The sequence below is a fragment of the Topomyia yanbarensis genome, chromosome 2 (assembly GCF_030247195.1).
Source record: "Topomyia yanbarensis strain Yona2022 chromosome 2, ASM3024719v1, whole genome shotgun sequence".
Taxonomy (NCBI): Eukaryota; Metazoa; Arthropoda; class Insecta; order Diptera; family Culicidae; genus Topomyia; species Topomyia yanbarensis.
This window is the reverse complement of record NC_080671.1, coordinates 450861548-450881669: the sequence shown is the minus strand read 5'-3', so window position 1 is coordinate 450881669 and position 20122 is coordinate 450861548. Positions and strand designations below refer to the sequence as shown.

At 36.3% G+C, this 20122-nt stretch overlaps 1 protein-coding gene across 1 annotated transcript; it reads right to left on the bottom strand.

Annotated features, from left to right (window-relative positions):
• Window positions 1–121: 121 nt before the first annotated feature.
• On the bottom strand, window positions 122–1474 carry LOC131685783 (uncharacterized). Its single transcript, XM_058969729.1, has 2 exons — window positions 1305–1474; window positions 122–1236 (listed from the first exon to the last, which is right to left on the bottom strand). The coding sequence occupies exons 1-2, from the start codon at window positions 1351–1353 to the stop codon at window positions 812–814; spliced, it is 474 nt and encodes a 157-aa protein (XP_058825712.1). The 5' UTR covers window positions 1354–1474; the 3' UTR covers window positions 122–811.
• Window positions 1475–20122: the final 18648 nt, after the last annotated feature.

The following is a 20122-nucleotide window of genomic DNA, read 5'->3' as shown; positions in this document are numbered from 1 at the left end:
GTCAAAAATGACATCACGCGTTAAAATATTGGATCAGCTCCACTCAGTCAGTCAGTCAGTCAATCTGTCGAATGGTTTGGGGAGTGTCGTCCAGAATATTAATCATGTTACGACGCCATCGTTTATTTTGTGGTTTTTTGTGTCCTCGACGTTGACGACCATATTTATTTCTCACCAGTAACACCATCATTTGTATACGAAAGCCATAAATAAAAAGTAGCACGATTCATCTCTTCTTCTCTTACTGAGCTAATCCACGGATTCGTTGGTTGATTAAAGTGATTATATGCTAATGCAAACTACCAGCAAAAAATGGCATCAAATTTGTTTGGTTCTGTATGGTTGGTGCAGCCATATACACGACTGATACTTGTATAGCTTCCATCCGGTAAAAGAGAAAGGAGATTCACTTTTGTCTTGTTTGGTTCTTTTTTTGGGGAGGTTAGGCCGACGAGGCCCGTCTATCGATTTTTTCATAAAAATAAATTGTGTTCGTTTCTTCTTCTCTTCCGTTTGTATGGGATGGTTGATTCTTTGTCATATTAAAGCACTTAGTTTCTATACTCTTTTGAACGTTGTGCCCCACTAGAAGGCCTAAAATATTTGGTAGGTATTTTATGAGATTCCTCTACTAGCAATAGCTGGAGCGAAAGTCTGTTAGACAAACCCTTTCGCCGCCGCTACTTGAACGATTTTTTTTGAATGGCGCCAAACATAAATTTGAAAACACACACACTGAAGCGTTTTAGATAAAATACTCAAATGAAATGAATCACCACCGAATGTGAGGTCATCCGAACACAGCATCCTTTTACTTCAACAGGAATGCTACCAGAGCCATCAGGGTTAAACTCAGCAGCTTCATGTCGAATCCAAACCGTCCACCGGAGTTGCAACTGTCGATGTCGCACTGGCTGCAGAAAACTTCGTTGATGTTGCTCGAGGAGAACTTTCCATCGCAAACGTTAATCGACGAGTAGATACAACCCTTGATGATGGTCGAGGCGTCCGAATTCTTTTCCTCATACTTCAGGTGGTAGCATTTATAGCCACCATTTGGAATGCTGAAGCTGCTCGGTTTGACCAATGCGAGCAGGGCGGTTGAGGCGACTGCGGTTGCCGCCCCGCACTCGGTCACCTCCAGTGGTTTCTCATTTCTCTGATTATTATTTTTGTCCTGGTTGTTGTTACCTTTGGTGGCTTCGATACCCTGCATGCACTTCAAGGCGTTGATTGCTGTTTGGGTAGAAAGCGTGCTTATTGAAAAGTCGTTGAAATTAGTTTCAGCCTAACCACAGACTAACCTTGGAAGCTCAGTGTGGCTAAAACGATTCCCACTAGTAAGTATTTCATCTTGACCGAGCGCGTTACTTGGCTTGTATTGCTTTTACGGTGTTTGAGCGTGAGAAAGACACTTGTGCACTTGTCGCTGGCTGGAGCAAAAATGACCTGCCTGCCCGGGCGACGCGTAGTACAAAGCTGAACTCACCGAACATGGTTAGGCTGGAGGGGCGGCTTTTCCGCATGTTCGTCGACACGACGCGCCGTCGCTTGCGTTTGTACGACGTACGAAAACAGACAACATACTGACTGTATCGACTCAAGCACAATTACACTTCTCCCCTCGCCGTAGCCTTGTATCATTGATGGCACGCACCGTTCACAAACGAAACTAGCGGTGATGGTTATTTAATAGTTTTGCTTGATTCTCGTTGGTTGAGGGTTGCAGAAAGTGAACAGGGGATGTTTGGAAAGACGCAAACAAAATCAGTTAATACTAACATCATGATAACCGGCGAAATGAAAAGTGTGGATAGAGGGTGAGTCATCGGATTCATAGGGATTTCTAATAAAACCTATTGTTGTTTTTAAGTCTTTGAGCCTTACGAAAAATGAGGAATATCTGTACTCGTCTTTCAGTTCAAATGTTTGCGATTATTTTCAGGTTCCCATATTTGCTTTTTTAGTCAGGCACACATGTAAAAATATTATTAACCTTATATAATTTAAAGAAATTTACAACAACTAAAACAGTATTTCTCAAGACTAAAAAATAAATTTTTCTTCTGTATCTCAGCCTTTTGCTTCTTTTGCCATATTCAGAAGCGCTGAGATTTCACCTAACATTTGTTTATGAGATCTCAGTACAAGGGATATTTGTTGCATTGCGTAAGCACGGCATGCTTTGTACACGGACAGAAAAATTGTTCCTAAAATCGTGAATAATGTACCATGAATTCTGATGGAACAATCACGTTTTTACGTTACGAAAACTGGATCAAGAACAAAAATAATGTGCTTTAGAATTATGTTCAATTTCCCTCCAGCAACGCCAGTGTAAAGCTTTTATTAACTAGTGGAAATATTTGTTTTTGTTTTGTGAACTTCAGTCACGGTTTCCGCCCTGTTACTACCAAATCGATTCTCTGTACGTGAACTAGTTCACAACTTTATGAACAATATTCATAAAACCAAAGGTTGACTCATGATGTTATTCATCTATTTAGGAATATTAGTTCACAAAATCAAAACATTCTGGATATTTTCTCGTGAATTATTTCACGAAACTTGAAATTTTACTCATGAATCCATTCAATCTTCGTGAACTAATGCATATATTAGTTACTATCCCATATCCATGCTCGTGAAATAGTTCACAAAATCATGAAATATTATTCATGAATTCGTGAGCTGCTTCATGATTTCTAGTACAATAGTCATGACCATTCATGTATCTATGAACTAGTTCATGATTCCTAGCATATGATTTACGATCTATTTTGTGTGCTTGTAATATTTAGATTATATTTCCAAATTATCTTCAATTTCATGCAACATGGTAACGAAATTTTCACTATTCAGGCACGAGCAGTAGATATGAGAAAACTATTAGGACCTCGAACGTCGTTATTAAATTGATAAGGTTCAGTGTGATGCCTGGACAGAAAACGAAACCTGCGTTGAGCGCCACAAATTATGTTCATGTTATATTTCACAGAGTAAAACTGAACACGGGTCACATTACTCCACGTATCAAACTCGAAAGCAAGTCCTAGAATGAGATATCACGATAACGTCAAATGAAATTACAAAATTTTATTATTCATCTATTTGATCTAGTTGTTGGATTCGGCGGAGGAATCGCAATAGCGATTAATCGCAGAATCAAACATCGCGTCTCACCGTCTTTTGACACCAAGGTGATCGAGTGTTTGGGTATCGGAGTTGAAACCGATCTTGGTATCATTATTTTTGCTGCAGCGTATTTGCCTTTTCAGTGCACTGTCGCGAAAATTAATTTCTTCAAAATCGGTGATTTTTACACTTGTTCCCGAATGGACCTACGTACTATTCGTCTGCTAGGAATCCGTCAACAGTTGATTGGGTTTTGACAAATCAAAGTCATATTTGTAGCCAATTGGTTACAAATGCTGATTTTGAGTCTGATCACCTTCCAGTAACTTTTTTGTTTTACAAAAATCTGTTTCCAATCTTATTAGCTCAGTGTTTAATTATTTAAAATTTATGTAATTCTATACTGCCCATGATCGCATATCAGTCCCATAAAAATAGGAAATCCCATAGAAAACGGGACAACTATGCGATCATGGGTAGTATAGTTGATACTAGAAATTTATCAATACCAACAACACAGATAAAATTTATTACTCCTATTATTGATTTTCAACTTCTGATATCTATCAGGATCTACAAAAAGAAATTAAGCATAGATTCACACTCTTAAGGAATGCAAATTTCACGAAAGAGGTTGAACAAATCAAGCGATTTTCTACACTTTTCCTGATACTTTCTAAGGTTCTTAAATGGTTCTTCTTTTTTGGCAGAGGCTTGCGGTGAAGGCTCTCCAAGGTAAACCGCTCAAAAGAAATAATAAAAAAAAAAGTTTATTGAAGGAAAATGTGGTGTATTTAAATGGATCGGTTTTCTAATAATTTTTTTTTGCGCAAAAAACCATGTTGACCAAAAAATCAGTTTTGTGGTGTTCAAAATTTTGTACAAAAATTCATTGCAAAGAGAATGTAAATACAAACACTTCAAAAAACTTTTTTTGAAAATCGGATGACTAGTTCTTGAGATATTACGTTCACCGTAACAGTACTTTTCAAAAAACTCTATTTTGAGATAATTTTTTTTTCGATTTTTGAGTTCCAATCAGGGGTGGCGAAACACTTTACGCCCGAGTGGGTAGAAAGCATAGGGTGAAGGGTCCATTAGTAAGGTTTTTTCCCTTTTCGCAATGCACACGCTTACATTACATTCACATTAAATCACGTTCGTTTATGCAAATGGAATTGTGGTACATCGATGATTTCAAATGTGTGTAGTGCGAGACACATTCGTTGCACATCTAAATTTTTTGAAAGGGTTCAAAATTTCAAGTGGGTAATTACCCACTCGGTTATTTTCGATTGGGTAGTACTACCCACACTACCCACGCTTTCCTCCGGCCCTGGTTCCAATTTTGTATATAACCCTTAATCGTACCCTACAGGTATCTTATCAGAATTGTAAATCTTATAAGTTACCCGGTAAAGTAGGCGTCGCTCAAGAGTCAAGCGTCGCATGAATCCAAAGTGAACTCAGAACAAAAGTTGGGCAAAATCTCTAAATCTATCGAAATCACTAAACTTGGTTATTTTAGTACCCTGGATTCCATTTCGGCAAAAAACGGTTTCATAAAAAATGGTTTTGGATTGATTAGGGTGATCCCAACACACAAATAAGGAATGTCCTACCAACATAGAAAAGGTTAGTTTTGGCTTTAGTGTTACAATCTGGTTGGACGGTATATTATTCAAAATTAATTAATGCCAGGAATTTTCTTGATATTTGCAAATATCGTTTGTGCTTTCTATCCATTTAAAAATATATCGTTTAACCACTTCCATTTTTGCCTCTCTCATATAGAAAGGATATGTAATCACTCTAAAAACCGTCAACCTAATCCCGGTAAATTTTTTTTCGATTGAGATAAGGTTTCTGGGTTTTAACAGGAGAGGGTTACACCCCTCTCCCCCTCACTGGTCACCACCAAGTTAAATTCCCCTTAGATCACCACTCATTGCATCCCCCTCAGCCCACCACCCCATCCATCACTCATACCCCGCCCCCTCTCAACCCCATCATCTTTATACCACCGCTATAACACAAGACATCCCGAATTAAGCTGGGGAGTGGTTCGTTCGTAGTTAGCAGGAAGACAACATTGAACTAATGCTGATTAGACTAATAAAGTATGATATTTTTTCGTTTCAAGTGTTTCACCGTTGACACATAGCTCATCAGGTTCGTGGCTGGCGAACCATTGTGTGTAGGTGTAAAGTGTACTAAGAATGCATTAGATTTTTCCATAATTGAAACGAACATAACCAGGCATAGACTCATAGTTTAGAGAACTGAGAAAGGCACAATTGCAACACTAGGTGGATTAAAACAGGTTTTTCATCTGTGTTAGATATACAGTAAAGACCCGTTTTTATCAGCCCCTTGGCGAATTTTACGCTGATAAAACATGGACATTGAAAAAATCGGGACATATATTTTTCTGTTTTTTTAATAAACCGAGCTCTTAAAATATTCTTCTTTGTTCCTTAGATATAGCCTTGCAACCTTTTCTGATTATTTACTTTAAGTTCCCCTTAAGAGGGTCTGACAGCGCAAAATTTCAAAAAAATGATATTTTTATTTTTGCATTTTTCGGATCTCTAAGATAAGAAATATATTTCCCAAGAAAGGCTTTACTCGAATTCAACTTGGTTCGTCTGCTAGAGCCCATCAAACTACCAACTACCAATTTTCATATAAAGCTGATAAAATCGGGGGCTGATAAAATCGGGTCTCCACTGTATTATATACGTCTTGTAAAACATCTCTTCTTTTTATGAAAATTTCTATATAATCAAGTAAACGAATGATCATAATAAATAAAACCGATTTAATCCACCTATCAGTGAGATGAGACATTTCTTACACATATCACTGTTGTATTATTCATTAGCTTGCCGATCACACGTTAAATTTACAAGCAACTAGATGTGAGATGTGCACGAATAACGCTTCGAATAAACTGAATAAATTAAAGAAAAATAATAAAACAAAACAAAATTTAAAATAAAAAAGTTATTCATAAAATGGATAGAATGATTAACATAAATCAAATTAATAAAATAAATAAATCAAATTAGCTCAAATTAAAATTAGACGATATTAAAACGCAATGAAATTAAGAGAGCAAATTAAATTGTTTCAGGATAACAAGCTATCATACAATAACATAAAGGACTGGCTAAACCGAATTGATAAAATTAAGAAACTGAATAAAATATGTGACCTGGGAAAAACTAACCATTTAATAAAATGATTGAAATTAATAATATGAATAAAACCATAAAAAATTGGAATAATAAAATAAATAGGGTAAGGTGGGGCAAATCCGACCTAGTAAATGGTTTTGGCTGTAAAATGCTCATTGTACATGAGATCAAGTCGTTTTTTATACCAAATTAAAGGTTAGACTTCTGGACAACTTTCAATGTATAGTATTTTATTCCTATCTTGGGAAAACTGTGAGATACAAGTATTCTACGAAAACGTTCATTTTTGCTGTTTTCAAAAATGGTGGGGTAAACCCGTCCGCCTTTTTTTTGGATTGATTTAGTATAGATACTACCCAAATTATATGGATTTATCATTGCAAATAAATCAATGAATGTTATGTTATTGAATTGTAGCATGAAGAAAATGGAAGTCAATGTCAATCTTGGAATGTCCAAATCACGAGCAGTAGTACGTAAAGATATTCCCATTTTTCTCGGAGCAATTACTAGACGAATACTATATTCATCACGTTTTTGTATCTTTCGTTTGTAATTATGAACCATTGTGAAAAATAATAAAAAAAACAATAAACATATATTCCAATTTTATAAATAATCATTTTCTTAGCAAAAAAGCGGTCGGATTTACCCTACTATTTAGAGATCGGATTTGCCCCACCGCGTCATTTTTCATAACGATGCAATTAAAAAAATGATGAAAAAGTTGGACTAAATTTTTGTAGGCCTTTAATCAAATATCCTGTAGTCAATGATACACAAAAATCAAATCAAAAGTTGTAAAAACAACAAGCATCTCAATGTAGACTAATAAAATGTTGTCATACCACCATTATAATTATTTTCGATGCTCTACACGACAACATTGATATTAGTTCGCTTAGTGCTTTCGATTTTCGATAACAGAGGGTAACAGAGGGGGTCGGGTTTACCCAACGGTCGGATTTGCCCCACCTTACCCTAATATGAATAATATGGATTAAATTAACTCTTTCATACCTAATTATTTTGTGGCATATATAGGGTTCCAAAGCCGTTTTTCTTAAAAGTGTTAGAGTAAAGAAACACGAAAAACCTGTTTTGATCGAGATAGATGCTTCTCTAGCAGTGTTAGAAGCTGCTGAATTTTTACATACTAATCCTTAATACACATCTCCTGCAAAGTTTTCAATAGTTTGGGCAGAAAAGGTAGCCGAAAGCAGTCCAAATTAATAAGATTTATCAGTTTTCAAAAATATTTGAAGAAAACGAAGATATATCAAAATATAATTTTTCACCGATTTGCGAGCATGGGCAGTAAAGCTATTTGAAAATGTTGTTCATAAATAACAGGATAAACAGAAAGTTAATAAAATCAATAAAATGAATGGAATGAATAATGTAAACAAAATAAAGAATTTTTATCACAATAAAAATGTTTTCTGACTTTTTATCATTTTTTCATTTTGTTTGTTTTTAAGCAGTTAAATTATTAAAATGAAAAAATCAGCGATATTAAAAAGTAATAGAATTAATGGAAGAAATTATATTGTATCTAATTAATGTTCTAGATGAAATTAATAAAGTGAATGACTGAACAAAATTAGTCAGATTATTAAAATGAATAAAAGTGTAAACCGGAAAAAATATTAGAAAAAAGTGAATAAAATAAATTAAAAGAATAATTCGAAAAAAATACATAAGATAATAAACTGATGCATACAAAGAATTAAATGAATACAATAGACAAAATTAGGTCACATAAACAAAATAAATAAAAACAATGCTAAATGAAAAAAATCTTTAAAATGAAATGATCATATATTTATTATTAGTCAAATATTTAAAATGCAAAAAATAAACCAATCGAATATAATACATTAAAGTAATGAGCTGGAAAAAAATGAGAATATATAATAATATTTTAAGAAAGTTGTTGAAATGAAGTAAATGAATAAAACGAATTTCACGAATTCCAAAACCATTGTTTCAGAATATTCTGAAATGTTTGTGAAAATCCCATTGCAAAGAGCACGTTTTCGTTCTTCTTTTCTTGACGGAATTTTTAGGATTATCTGGTGTTTCTACTTTATTGATGGTCCTTAATTAGTCATCAGAAAATCTAGAAATCAGGAATTTGTTTTGGAATTAAAAGGTATCTTTTTGGTTATAGACATCTGAAAAATGATTTTGTATAGAATGGAATTTTCAGGTCCAGTATATTAACGCGTAATTAAAAATAGTAAACTGAGAAAAGGCCATCTGTAAATAGTATTCATTCGCATTGAAATATCTAGAAAAGAGTGTCAAGTGTCCAGGCTATGTTGGCAATTATATTATTGTCGATGGCATAAACCTCATACATGCAGTCGATTATAATGCAGTCTTTCCACCCATCCTTATTACTTGCGAATTGTTTCGTTCGGAACTCTCGTTCTGGAGATATGGGTTAATGAGTCCTATACATAGCAATACCATTGCAAAGAAATGGCTCAAACTACCAGAATAAGTACTTAAATTCATCGAAAAGCCAGTTAGTATTGAAAGTGCCACTGGACTGCTTTGAGACACGAATATTCTTGAAATTACATGTCGTATTTTTTCGCAAATAAATATGCTTTTAGTCACATTGATCATGAAAAATGTATATTGGGGTTTTCAATACAACTCAGTGTCAGTTCTGAGGAATGGTAAATTATGGTTAGAGGTGTGACATTATTTTTGTTTATAGTGCGAAATTTTGATTCCTTAAATCTTTATTTTCAATAATGCAACTGATAAATTTTCACTACCATTTTGTTATTCAAAAATACAGTTGCTCTTGGTGATGCTACGAGTATAATATGAATATGAATTATATTAGAAATCTATTTTCTCACTACCAGGAGGATTACTTGATGTATTCATATACCATCCAACGTTTATCTCACGAGTGAACGCATTGCTGAATCCAACGGGTAAATTCATCAACTCTGGACAATGAGGGTGGATGTAGCGTAGTTGGTAAATCGATTGCCTTGTACGCAGCGCACCTGGGTTCGAGTCCCGACCCCGCACATAGGGTTAGAAATTTTTCATAAGAGATTTTTCTAACCCGAAGAGGCGAATGACCTTAAGGTTAAAACCTCTATAATCGAAATTAAAAAATTCTGGACAAATTTGCACACTGAAGTGAATTTACACATTATTTTGTCTTTGAAATGAACTTGCTTATTAATTTTTGAGAAATAGGTAATTGATTATTAAGTAAATTCACAAAATGTTTTCGGAATCAAAATCCTTGAATCACGCAGATGTGTTTGCATACCCGGATATTCAAAATCGGTTTAGTTTTGACCCTAAAAATCCAGTACAGCAATACTCTGTATGGAACGATCTCGTTTTTAGTTAGTGAAAATTGGTAAGCGAAGAATGAAAATACAAAATGTTTAATATCTCCGCCGCTCGTGAACGGATTTTGACAAACTATAGCTTGTTAGAAAGGTATTTTCATAAGCTTTTGTTTCTGTTTATTTCACGCGATATAGTTGCCCTGTTCGAACGTTATTCGCTTCAAACCAGCCCAGTTTTGACAAAATTACCTATATCTCAGAAAGTAAACAACATTTCGAAAAACAAAAATAATAGTGTCAAATGGGAGCGTTAGGCCTTTCATTTGAAACTAGTTTCATTAAGATCGGTTCAGCCATTGCTGAGATAATTACATGACATTTTGTACATACATACATACACACATACACACATACACACACATACAGACATTGTCTCAATTTGTCGAGCTGAGTCGATTGGTATATGAAACTCGGCCCTCCGGGCCTCGGAAAAAGTTTTCAAAGTTTGAGCGAATCCTATACATTTCTTTTGTAAGAAATGTAAAACACATCAGGTCTTATCATTTCTTACCATTATTATTCGAAGTCATCCTTAAAAATGAGAACTCGCACCAATCAGAAAAAAACAGCAATAGTAAAAATTTAAAAGCATGTTTTACGCCTTCCGCAGTAAGCTTCTATCTGAACACTCTTCTAAATGTTGTTTCTTTCAATCTGTCAACGAACAAAGGGTAACTTTCAAATGCGCGTACATAACCTCCACAGCCTCGAAATATTGATTAGTTTCAAAATCAATTATAGGTCCTATATGACCTGCGTTAAGCCAAACCGAACTGAGCGCCATATTTTTTTCTGGTATTTTTTATAGTAAAATTCATTCTTCGATAACTTATCATCAACATTAAAAGTTAAGGGACACTTATTGGCGTTCGTTTGCTATTATAGCTTCCATCCCGGGAATTTATTTCCCGGGAATCCCAGGATTTTTGGACTTCCCGGGATTCCCGATTCCCGGGAAATTTTTCTCATTCGTTTTCTCATTCCCGGGATTCGGGAATCCCGGGAAATTTTTTTTTAAATTTATTTCAAAAGACTTAGGCTCTGCGAATGAAATTCTGTAGGAAATATCTTTACCGGCAAATATTTGGAGTGAGTAGTGAATGTAGATTGTGCTTTTCCAACTGATTTGCAGATCAATGGAATATATATCTTTAGGCTCACTGACATGTTTTCGTGATTGTTTTAGGTATAAAGTCCAAGCCATACTCAAAACACTACTGAAGAATGTTGATTTTTTCATTCAAAAATGGATTAATTTGCCGGCCGTTGTACCGAAGCATTTCCTTACAGTAGCGTTAGTGATGCGCGCGATATCTCTAGAACCGATGAGCCGATTGATCACATTTTTTAACAGTTCTTTTTATAGTTTATTTTAATAGTTAGATCTTGAATGAAAGGGCTTGCAATCAAATTAGTAATGGAAATTGCGTTACTTTCTTCAAAAATCGATGCGCGTTTGTTTCAAAACTTGGGATGGTTTGTAGTGATATCATGCTTAACGCAAACGCTATTTAAAGTAAGGAATGTTTCTAGAACGTTTGCAGAAATATTTGGTCGAATGCATATTTCGTCTTATTTGTTATACCGTAACTGTAATATCTTTAAATTTTTGGATGTATGAAAAGAAATACATAACGTTGTATCTGTCCAATATCATGCGCATCCAAACTCTTTGAATGTGGAGTCAGGATTTTTGAAGGGATACGATGAAGCAATCCAGATACTTGCTCGTAACAGGAACTCGATGGTAGGCTTCATCCATCGCTGCACAGTATATAAACTTTCCTCCTTTGATCGGAAGTAACTGCACACTGAAGCAGCTCAATCTTTCCATTCAAAATTACCAAAGAAGGTGCTTTGCATTAAATTGATCACATTCCATTTAGTATATCGTCCCAATCGTAATCGTAATTACCAAAATTTAGGTATACATATATCCAGAAAAAGTTGATGTTGCGTAAACTTATTGACGAGTTATCAAATGATTGAATGATGTGTAGGCCACCAAATCGCCATCTTCTGGCAACTGCTTTAGGACAGATATACATGCAATCAAACGGGTTTGAAAACTTTTCAATTTATTCTTTTGTTTTCAAGAAAATCATTCACCTTTTTATTTTTCTTCTGTATTCCCGGGATCCCGGGATTTCCCGGGAAATTTATTATTTATTTCCCGAATCCCGGGAAGCTGAAAACCGTTGGGAAATGGAAGCTAAAAAATAAATAGATGTGGGTGTTTCTAGTGCTACATTTGATGCTATGGCGTTTTTTGAGCATGAATCCCAAAATGGCGTTTGGTCCTCTTTGGCTTAACCCTTTCATGCCCAACTTTTGTCTAGTGCATGTACGGTATCAAAACTATTTTTCCTTGTAAACGGTGGGGGTCAAGAAACACGGAAAGCCTTTCTTCATAAAGATAGGTGCTTCCCCCGCAGTGCTAGAAGCTACTAAATTTTTACCTTCTAATGCTCAATACAATTATCCTTGATTATTTACAATAGTCCATTTGCGTGGAAAACGTAGCCAAAAACAGTCTAAATTGAAAGTTTTATCAGTTTTCAATAATATTGCAACGTAACGAAGATATATGAAAAATTCATTTTCCGTTGTTAACGTAAACTGTTCCGAAATATGGATTAGTGACAATGCTTCGAATAGGAAGTGGTGTTTGATTAAATTGATTGCCTATAAACAAAAACTTGCTCATGGAAAAATTGCATACATTTCAATATTTGCTAAAATGTTTTTTTTAGAATGCGTAGATTTGGGAGAAAAATTCATTGGGTTAACAACGACAGTAATATTTTGGAAAGCAAAAAATGATGAAAAATGACGTCTACCGTTTGTTCCTAACTGGTCAGGATCAGTTTTTATGAGCAGTTGATTTTTGTTGTATTATTATTATATACATATGAATTTGAAAAGTGTTTCATAGTGAAGAAAAGAAAAATAAAAATATTTTTTTCGGACGCGATCACATTTTTTCGAAGCAGTTAACTTTGGATGTTTAGTATCATTGAAGAATATTACAACGTAAAATGGTTGATCCTTCTAGAAGTACTATACAAAATATTCATTCTTCAAACTCATCTTCATAGTTTCTCTTCCTGTCTTCCGAGGTATTACTCGGAACTTGCCAATTGCTTAGTTCATACAAGACGTATGACTTTTTGGATTTAGGATTGAGCGTCTGACGAATGCTAATTTTGGTGCTAATTTAGATTCATATAATTGGTACCAAGATAGTGCTAGTTACTGATGAGGAGAATCCGAAACTCTAAAGACTAATTTTAAGATAGATATTGTGCCTTTTGCACGAAAAAAAACAATTATTTACATGCATAGCTTTATAACAAGTTATTCTGATAATTCAGTAAGTGATAAATGTTTTCTGCTTTGTATAAATAATGTCTTTGAAGCTTACAATAAAAAGTTTTATCGAAAAGAACTTGTTTGAGAAAATTTCTTAAATATCGTTTTATATTTCGATATATTGCATTTGTGTAGCCTTCAAGTCCTACACCTGTGTATCACAGCAAAGGGAAAGAGGGTGGGCAAGGCCGCCAGGTGGGGGGGGGGGGAGATATTAACTTGCAGTTTTCGGCATCGGGAATCAACGGTAAGCATTACAGATTCGGACGGATGCATCATGTATTGGGAAGCAGGGCGGCCTTCTTCGAGTCGGCAGGGGTTTCTCCAGACGATTTCGTAGTACGGCTCAGATGCGGATCGGTAACACACCGCGTTGCGCGTGTGATGTTGTGCTGTAGGTCTTGTGTTTGTTGGGTCATTCGACAGAGATGTCAGGTGTTTTCTGGGTTGGAAATTCTATTACTCTAAATCACTAATAGAACTTCCATCCCGGGAATATATTTCCCGGGAATTGTTCTCTTGCAAACTTTATACCATTGGAGGAACTTTCAAACTACCATTTCAAGGCCCATTGTTTGGATATCGCAATTTAGTGCTATTTGTGCCAGGTCACAAATTGTGATTAAGAGTAAGTTTCATTCTGCAAGATTTCCTACTTAGGTCCAAATCGTGGGATTTTATATTCTGGAGTTTCATACGAATCTGTATTATATCTCATCGTGTTACAAATGTTGTACTACCAAATAGCTGAAGCAGAGAACTGTATTTTACTTAACTTATTACACATCTTGTGAAAATCCAGAGTAAGATCGCGAGTAAATTGACGATAACACAACCGAGATACACAAAGGACATCAGTGTACTCTTGACAAACTTTTAGATCGAAAAATTGAGAGCGAAGATTTTGGGAAATTTTTTGTGAACATTAAGAATGGTGAACATTGTATGGCGAGAGTGCAGTAACTCAGTTCATTCTTTGCTATGTGCTTCTATACTTCTGTAACAGAAATGTAGTACCACAGTTTTTAAATACTTTGCAGTGACTTAGTAGGTTACTTTCGCAGTTTTACCTAATTCTTGGACCTAATACCAAGAAATATGTTCATGTATGCTCAGACTATTTTCAAGTGTATAGTCATGATGTCTAAAGAAGTCCAAAAAAGTATAAGTTTGAAATTCCAGATCGAGGGGCAAACATAGATTTTGGAAATAGCAAACCGAAATGATTCTTGCCAAAATTTCTGATGATAAATTATTATTCCACAAACCCTATTCCAACGCATGCGTAAATTCAGCACTCCATACTGAACAGTCTATTGTATTGGACACATTGGCGGCATAATTTTTGGCTATCAGCCGCCAGAGATGCCACTTTGAAATCTGTGTATTTTTCTATCTGTAATGCTTAAAATAGCAATAAATCTGTGAAAACCTACGTGAAGTTTCTAGGAAATTAATTATCAGAGTTTATATAAAAGTCTGTAGAAATCTGTGAGATGTTAAAAAAAAATGTTTAAAATTTGTCCGTTAAGAAAAATAATCCGAATCCAAAGATGATTAAATAAATCTGTTCTGTTACAGAAAAATCTGAGAAAGACGCAACCCTGTCAACCACCCTTCCCGTCGGCCAACATCATGTTTATCAACAGTGCATCGGCGGAGAGGGTTTGTTAGCGGGTTGGTGTTGAAGCGACCAGTGTGCCGAATCACGAAAAAAGACGAGGCATAGCGTCGCCAGTTTTTTTTTTCATAATGCTTGCCAAATTGCTACACCAAAACCATCATCTTCCAAGAAGGCAAGGCAATGATGGGTGGGGTTGTCATTTCAACAGTCATTCGTTACCACTTTCATTCAGTCATCGTTTGGAGATGCGAACGTTGCAAGGTTTTTTTTTTTTTTTTTCATACGTTTATTTGACACGGCATTTGCAAAAGCTTTTTACGCCAGTTTCTTTTTTACATAGCACGTTACAAAAATCCTTAAGACTAATTTTAACTATACTAGTACTTTGTCTAAAACTAACACTGAAATCACTTTATTGTTTGCTTTTTTCCTTACATTGTTGTATTTCATAATGATCTAGTATTTTCGGGTGCATTTATTTACTTTTTTTCTGTTTTTGTCTAAATTTAAAAACTAAATATTCTAGGACACTTTAATTGGTGAATGATTAGCCTTGGATGAGAGTATGAGGAGATGAATTTAATTAAATTTTGACAGACGCTGTTTTTAGAAAATGATAGATAAGTTCCATGTATAGAGGATCGCGATACGCCAGGATGTCTCTAACAGGAACATGGATTGGTCTTCCTCGGACTTGTAAAGAATCTACTAATTGTGATCTGGCTTCACGATATTCAGTGCAGGACCAAACAACATGCTCAATGTCGTGGTAACCTTCTCCACAAGCACAATGATTACCCTCAGCGAGCCCAATACGACGGAGATGCGCATCTAAAGTATAATGATTGGACATGAGCCTAGACATCACACGGATGAAGTCCCGACTTACATCCAATCCTTTGAACCATGCCTTCGTTGATACTTTAGGGATAATTGAGTGTAGCCATCGTCCCATATCTCCATTGTCCCAAGATGTTTGCCAACTAGCAAGTGTCCTCTGTCGAGAAGCGCTATAAAATTCATTGTAAGCGATGGGTCTTTCATATATTTCACCATCTAGTGCACCAATCTTGGCTAAATTATCAGCTTTCTCATTGCCCGCAATAGAGCAATGGGCGTGGAGCCACACTAGGGTAAATTTATAACATTTTCTTGTCAGGTTACTCAGAGATTCTCGTATCTTCCCCAAAAAGAATGGATCGTGATTATCAATCCTCTTTGAGCGTAGAGCTGCAATTGTGCTGAGACTATCAGTGAGGATAAAGTAATGGTTCGGTGGTAAAGTATTAATTATTTGAAAACTATAGTGAACTGCTGCTAGTTCCGCTATATAAACAGAGGCGGGTTCTGCAAGTTTGAGAGAAATTGAAAAATTATTGTTGAAAATACCGAAACCAGTGGCCTCACTGATTCGTGACCCATCAGTGTAAAACATTTTAAGGCAGTCTATGTGTTGATATTTACTTGTGAACATTTTAGGGATCTCCCGCGAGCGTAGATGATCCGGAATTCCACGAATCTCTGCTTGCATGGACGTGTCGAAGAATAAAGTGGATTCAGGAATATCTAGTATATTGACGTATGTGTGAACATACCTAGCAGGCGTTATTTCTTGTGACATGTGATTGAAATACACTGTCATGAATCTGGTTTGGGGTTGAAGCTCGACAAGTCTTTCAAAATTTTCAATTACCAGTGGGTTCATAACCTCACATCGAATAAGTAAACGAGAAGAGAGATCCCAGAATCGGTCTTTTAAAGGAAGAACTCCCGCTAGTACTTCAAGACTCATTGTATGGGTCGACTGCATGCAACCTAAGGCAATTCGTAAACAGCGATACTGTATCCGTTCCAGTTTAATAATGTGAGTGTTCGCAGCTGAACGGAAACAGATGCACCCATATTCCATTACTGAAAGTATTGTTGTTTGATACAATCTTATCATGTCACTTGGATGAGAACCCCACCATGATCCAGTTATTGTTCGCAGAAAATTTATCCTTTGTTGGCATTTCGTTATTAGATACCTAATGTGGCCTCCCCATGTGCCTTTAGAATCGAACCAAATTCCAAGGTATTTAAAAGTCAGGACTTGGGCTATCGTTCTACCAACCAACTGAAGCTGAAGCTGAGCTGGATCACGCTTCCTTGAGAAAACGACCAACTCTGTTTTCTCCGTAGAGAAATCGATGCCCAGCTTTAAAGACCAAATTGATAAATTATCCAAGCTATCTTGCAATGGTTGTTGTAAATTTATAGCTTTTGGTCCTGTGGCAGAAACCACCCCATCATCTGCAAGTTGTCTTAAAGTGCATGGGCTGACAATACAATTATCAATGTCATTCACGTAAAAATTATAGAGAAGGGGGCTTAGACAAGAGCCTTGTGGGAGGTCCATGTAACTTATTCTGAGTGTCGCCAAATCGCCATATGAAAAATGCATGTGCTTTTCTGACAATAAATTGTATAAATAATTATTTAATATCGGTGAAAGACCACATTGATGTAGCTTCTCCGAGAGAACATCAATGGAGACTGAGTCGAATGCTCCTTTTATGTCTAAGAACACAGACGCCATTTGTTCTTTTTTTGCGTAAGCGAGTTGGATTTCTGACGAAAGTAGCGCCAGACAATCATTCGTTCCCTTTCCCCTCCGAAAACCAAACTGGGTATCTGATAGCAAGCCGTTCGCCTCAACCCAATTGTCGAGACGTCGTAGGATAATTTTTTCCAACAATTTCCTGATACAGGATAGCATTGCAATCGGTCGATACGAGTTATGATCGGAGGCTGGCTTTCCCGGTTTTGGAATAGCGATAACTCTCACTTGTCTCCAGTCGTGCGGCACAATGTTCTGCTCAAGAAGCTTATTGAATAAATTCAACAAGCGTCTTTTTGCTAGGTCAGGCAGATTCTTCACCAAGTTGAATTTAATTCTGTCTAGTCCCGGAGCATTATTGTTGCATGAGAGGAGTGCAATTGAGAATTCCATCATTGTCAAAGGCGAATCTATGAAATCGTTACTTGTGGGAGCATCGCGAGTGATTTTCTGCGCAGGAGCAGAATCGGGACAAATTTTCTTGGCGAAATTAAATATCCAACGATTCGAAAAATCTTCGCTTTCATTAGTCACGTTTCGATTCCTCATTCTTCTGGCTGTGTTCCAAAGAGTACTCATTGATGTTTCTCTTGACAAGCCATCAACGAAGCGTCTCCAATAACTAGACTTTTTGGCACGACGTATACTGTCAAATTTGTTTTGCAAAATGAAATAATTTTCAAAGTTCTCACGTATACCCCCTTTCTGTTTCATAATTTCTTTGTAGGCAACTTGTTTAGCTTCATATGCATCAGAGCACTCTTTGTCCCACCAAGGATTAGGGGGGCGTCTATTTATTGTCATTCCAGGATTGCATTTCGTTTGGGCTTGTTCTGCTGCTTCAATAATTAAACCCGCTAAGAATTCATATTCTTCGGTAGGGGGTAGCTCTTCTGTAGAAGCAAGAGAAGTGGAAATTAATGTTTCGTATGTTTTCCAATCAATATTTCGTGTTAAGTCATAAGGAACATTGATTGAATTCGTAAGGCCTAATTCACTGTTAATTGAAACAACGATTGGCAAATGATCGCTACCGTGAGGATCAGGTATAACCTTCCACGTGCAATCTAACCGAAGTGATGTCGAGCACAGAGACAGATCTAATGCACTTGGACGTGCAGGAGGTCTGGGGATGCGTGTTGTTTCGCCAGTATTTAAAACTGTCATATTAAATTCGTCACACACATTGTATATCAAAGAGGATCGATTATCATTGTAGAGGGAACCCCACAATACTCCGTGCGAGTTGAAGTCTCCCAGTATCAGACGCGGAGCAGCCATGGATTCCACTACCTCAAAAATTTGATGTTGTCCAATTTGAACTTTGGGAGGTATATATATAGAAGCGATAGACATGTCTTTGCCTTTAATGTTCGTTTGGACAGCTACAGCCTCAATGCCCGTATACAAGGGGATGTTAATTTTATAGAAAGAATAGCACTTTTTAATTCCTAGAAGCACTCCTCCATACGGGGTGTCTCGGTCTAGGCGAATAATGTTGAAATCATTTAAGTTGAAATTAATGTTTGAGGTAAGCCATGTTTCACATAGAGCAAAAGCATCGCATTTTAAATTATGCAGTAAAATTTTTAAGGAATCAATTTTAGGTATGATACTTCTGCAATTCCACTGTAAAACAGTGATGGAATCTTTCATTGGAGGAGGTGAATTACCCATTGAAAGATACAATCGCTGCAAGGATGGGCCATTGAGCAATCAGCTGCTCTAAAAATGTTCTAATTGTTGGGAGGAAAGCTGAAAGTATACTCTTTAGTGGTTCAGAAATATTGAATGCTTTAAAAATCCAATCAACAATTTCAGAAAATTTCAATAATCCTACCCGCGGCTGAGGCTCAGAGGAAGTCGAAATTTTATTATTTCCAGTAATGGTGTTCTGTTTGGATTGTACGTTCCCAAAACCGGGCGGAATTGATTTCGGTTTTGAATCGGAATTTTTCGGTTTTGGGCGCAGTTTATCTATTGGTGGAGAAATTTTAAGGCCCTTTCTTGGCAGCTTGGGAAAAGAAGACTGTTTTCTTTTTCTGGAATTTCCGGGTAAAACAAATGATGTACCTTCGCACGCTCCGTCAGAGTCAGACTGTTCCGAAAATAGAGATGTGTAAGTGTTTTCTAAGAAAATGGGTTTAGGGGTAGCATTTTTCAACATTTCTGCATAGGAGCGCTTAGACCTCTCCTTCAAGGATCGTTTAATTTTATCCTCACGCAATTTATAAATGGGGCATGCAGGGAGCTCATGTGAGTTTTCTCCGCACATTAAACATTTTTCTGAATTTTCATTGCATGTATCCTCTTGATGAGAACCCCCACATTTGCCACACCGTGCCTTATTGGAACAATAAGTGGCTGTGTGGCCAAGCTGTTTGCAATTAAGGCAATTCATTACACGAGGAATAAAAAGACGAACAGGGAGACGAATCTTATCGATAATGACATAGTTGGGCAGCGCAGACCCAGCGAAAGTCACTCGAAATGAGTCAGACAGTCGATAAACTTTTTTATCTCCTTCGTGTGATACTGAATGCAATTGCTTGCATTCAAGTATTTTTACGTCTTTAAGTATGGTGTCTTTGAAACGACCAACCCCATGCTTAATTATGTCATCAACAGTCAAACTCGATTCTGTGATGACCCCATCAATTTCAATTTCCTTTGAAGGAATATACGCTCTATACTCACGCGTAAAAAGCTCGCAAGAAGCAATTGCATTGGCTTGTTTGAGACTACCAACGACAATGCGTATTTTATCTTTATTGACTTTGACGATCTCTTTTACATCCGA

Excerpts from the sequence above, each read along its gene's own strand:
- LOC131685783 (XM_058969729.1), bottom strand. The coding sequence starts at position 1,353 with ATGAAATACTTACTAGTGGGAATCGTTTTAGCCACACTGAGCTTCCAA. Across the intron at positions 1,237-1,304 it reads AGCCACACTGAGCTTCCAAG|CAATCAACGCCTTGAAGTGC; the intron begins GTTAGTCTGTGG and ends CTACCCAAACAG.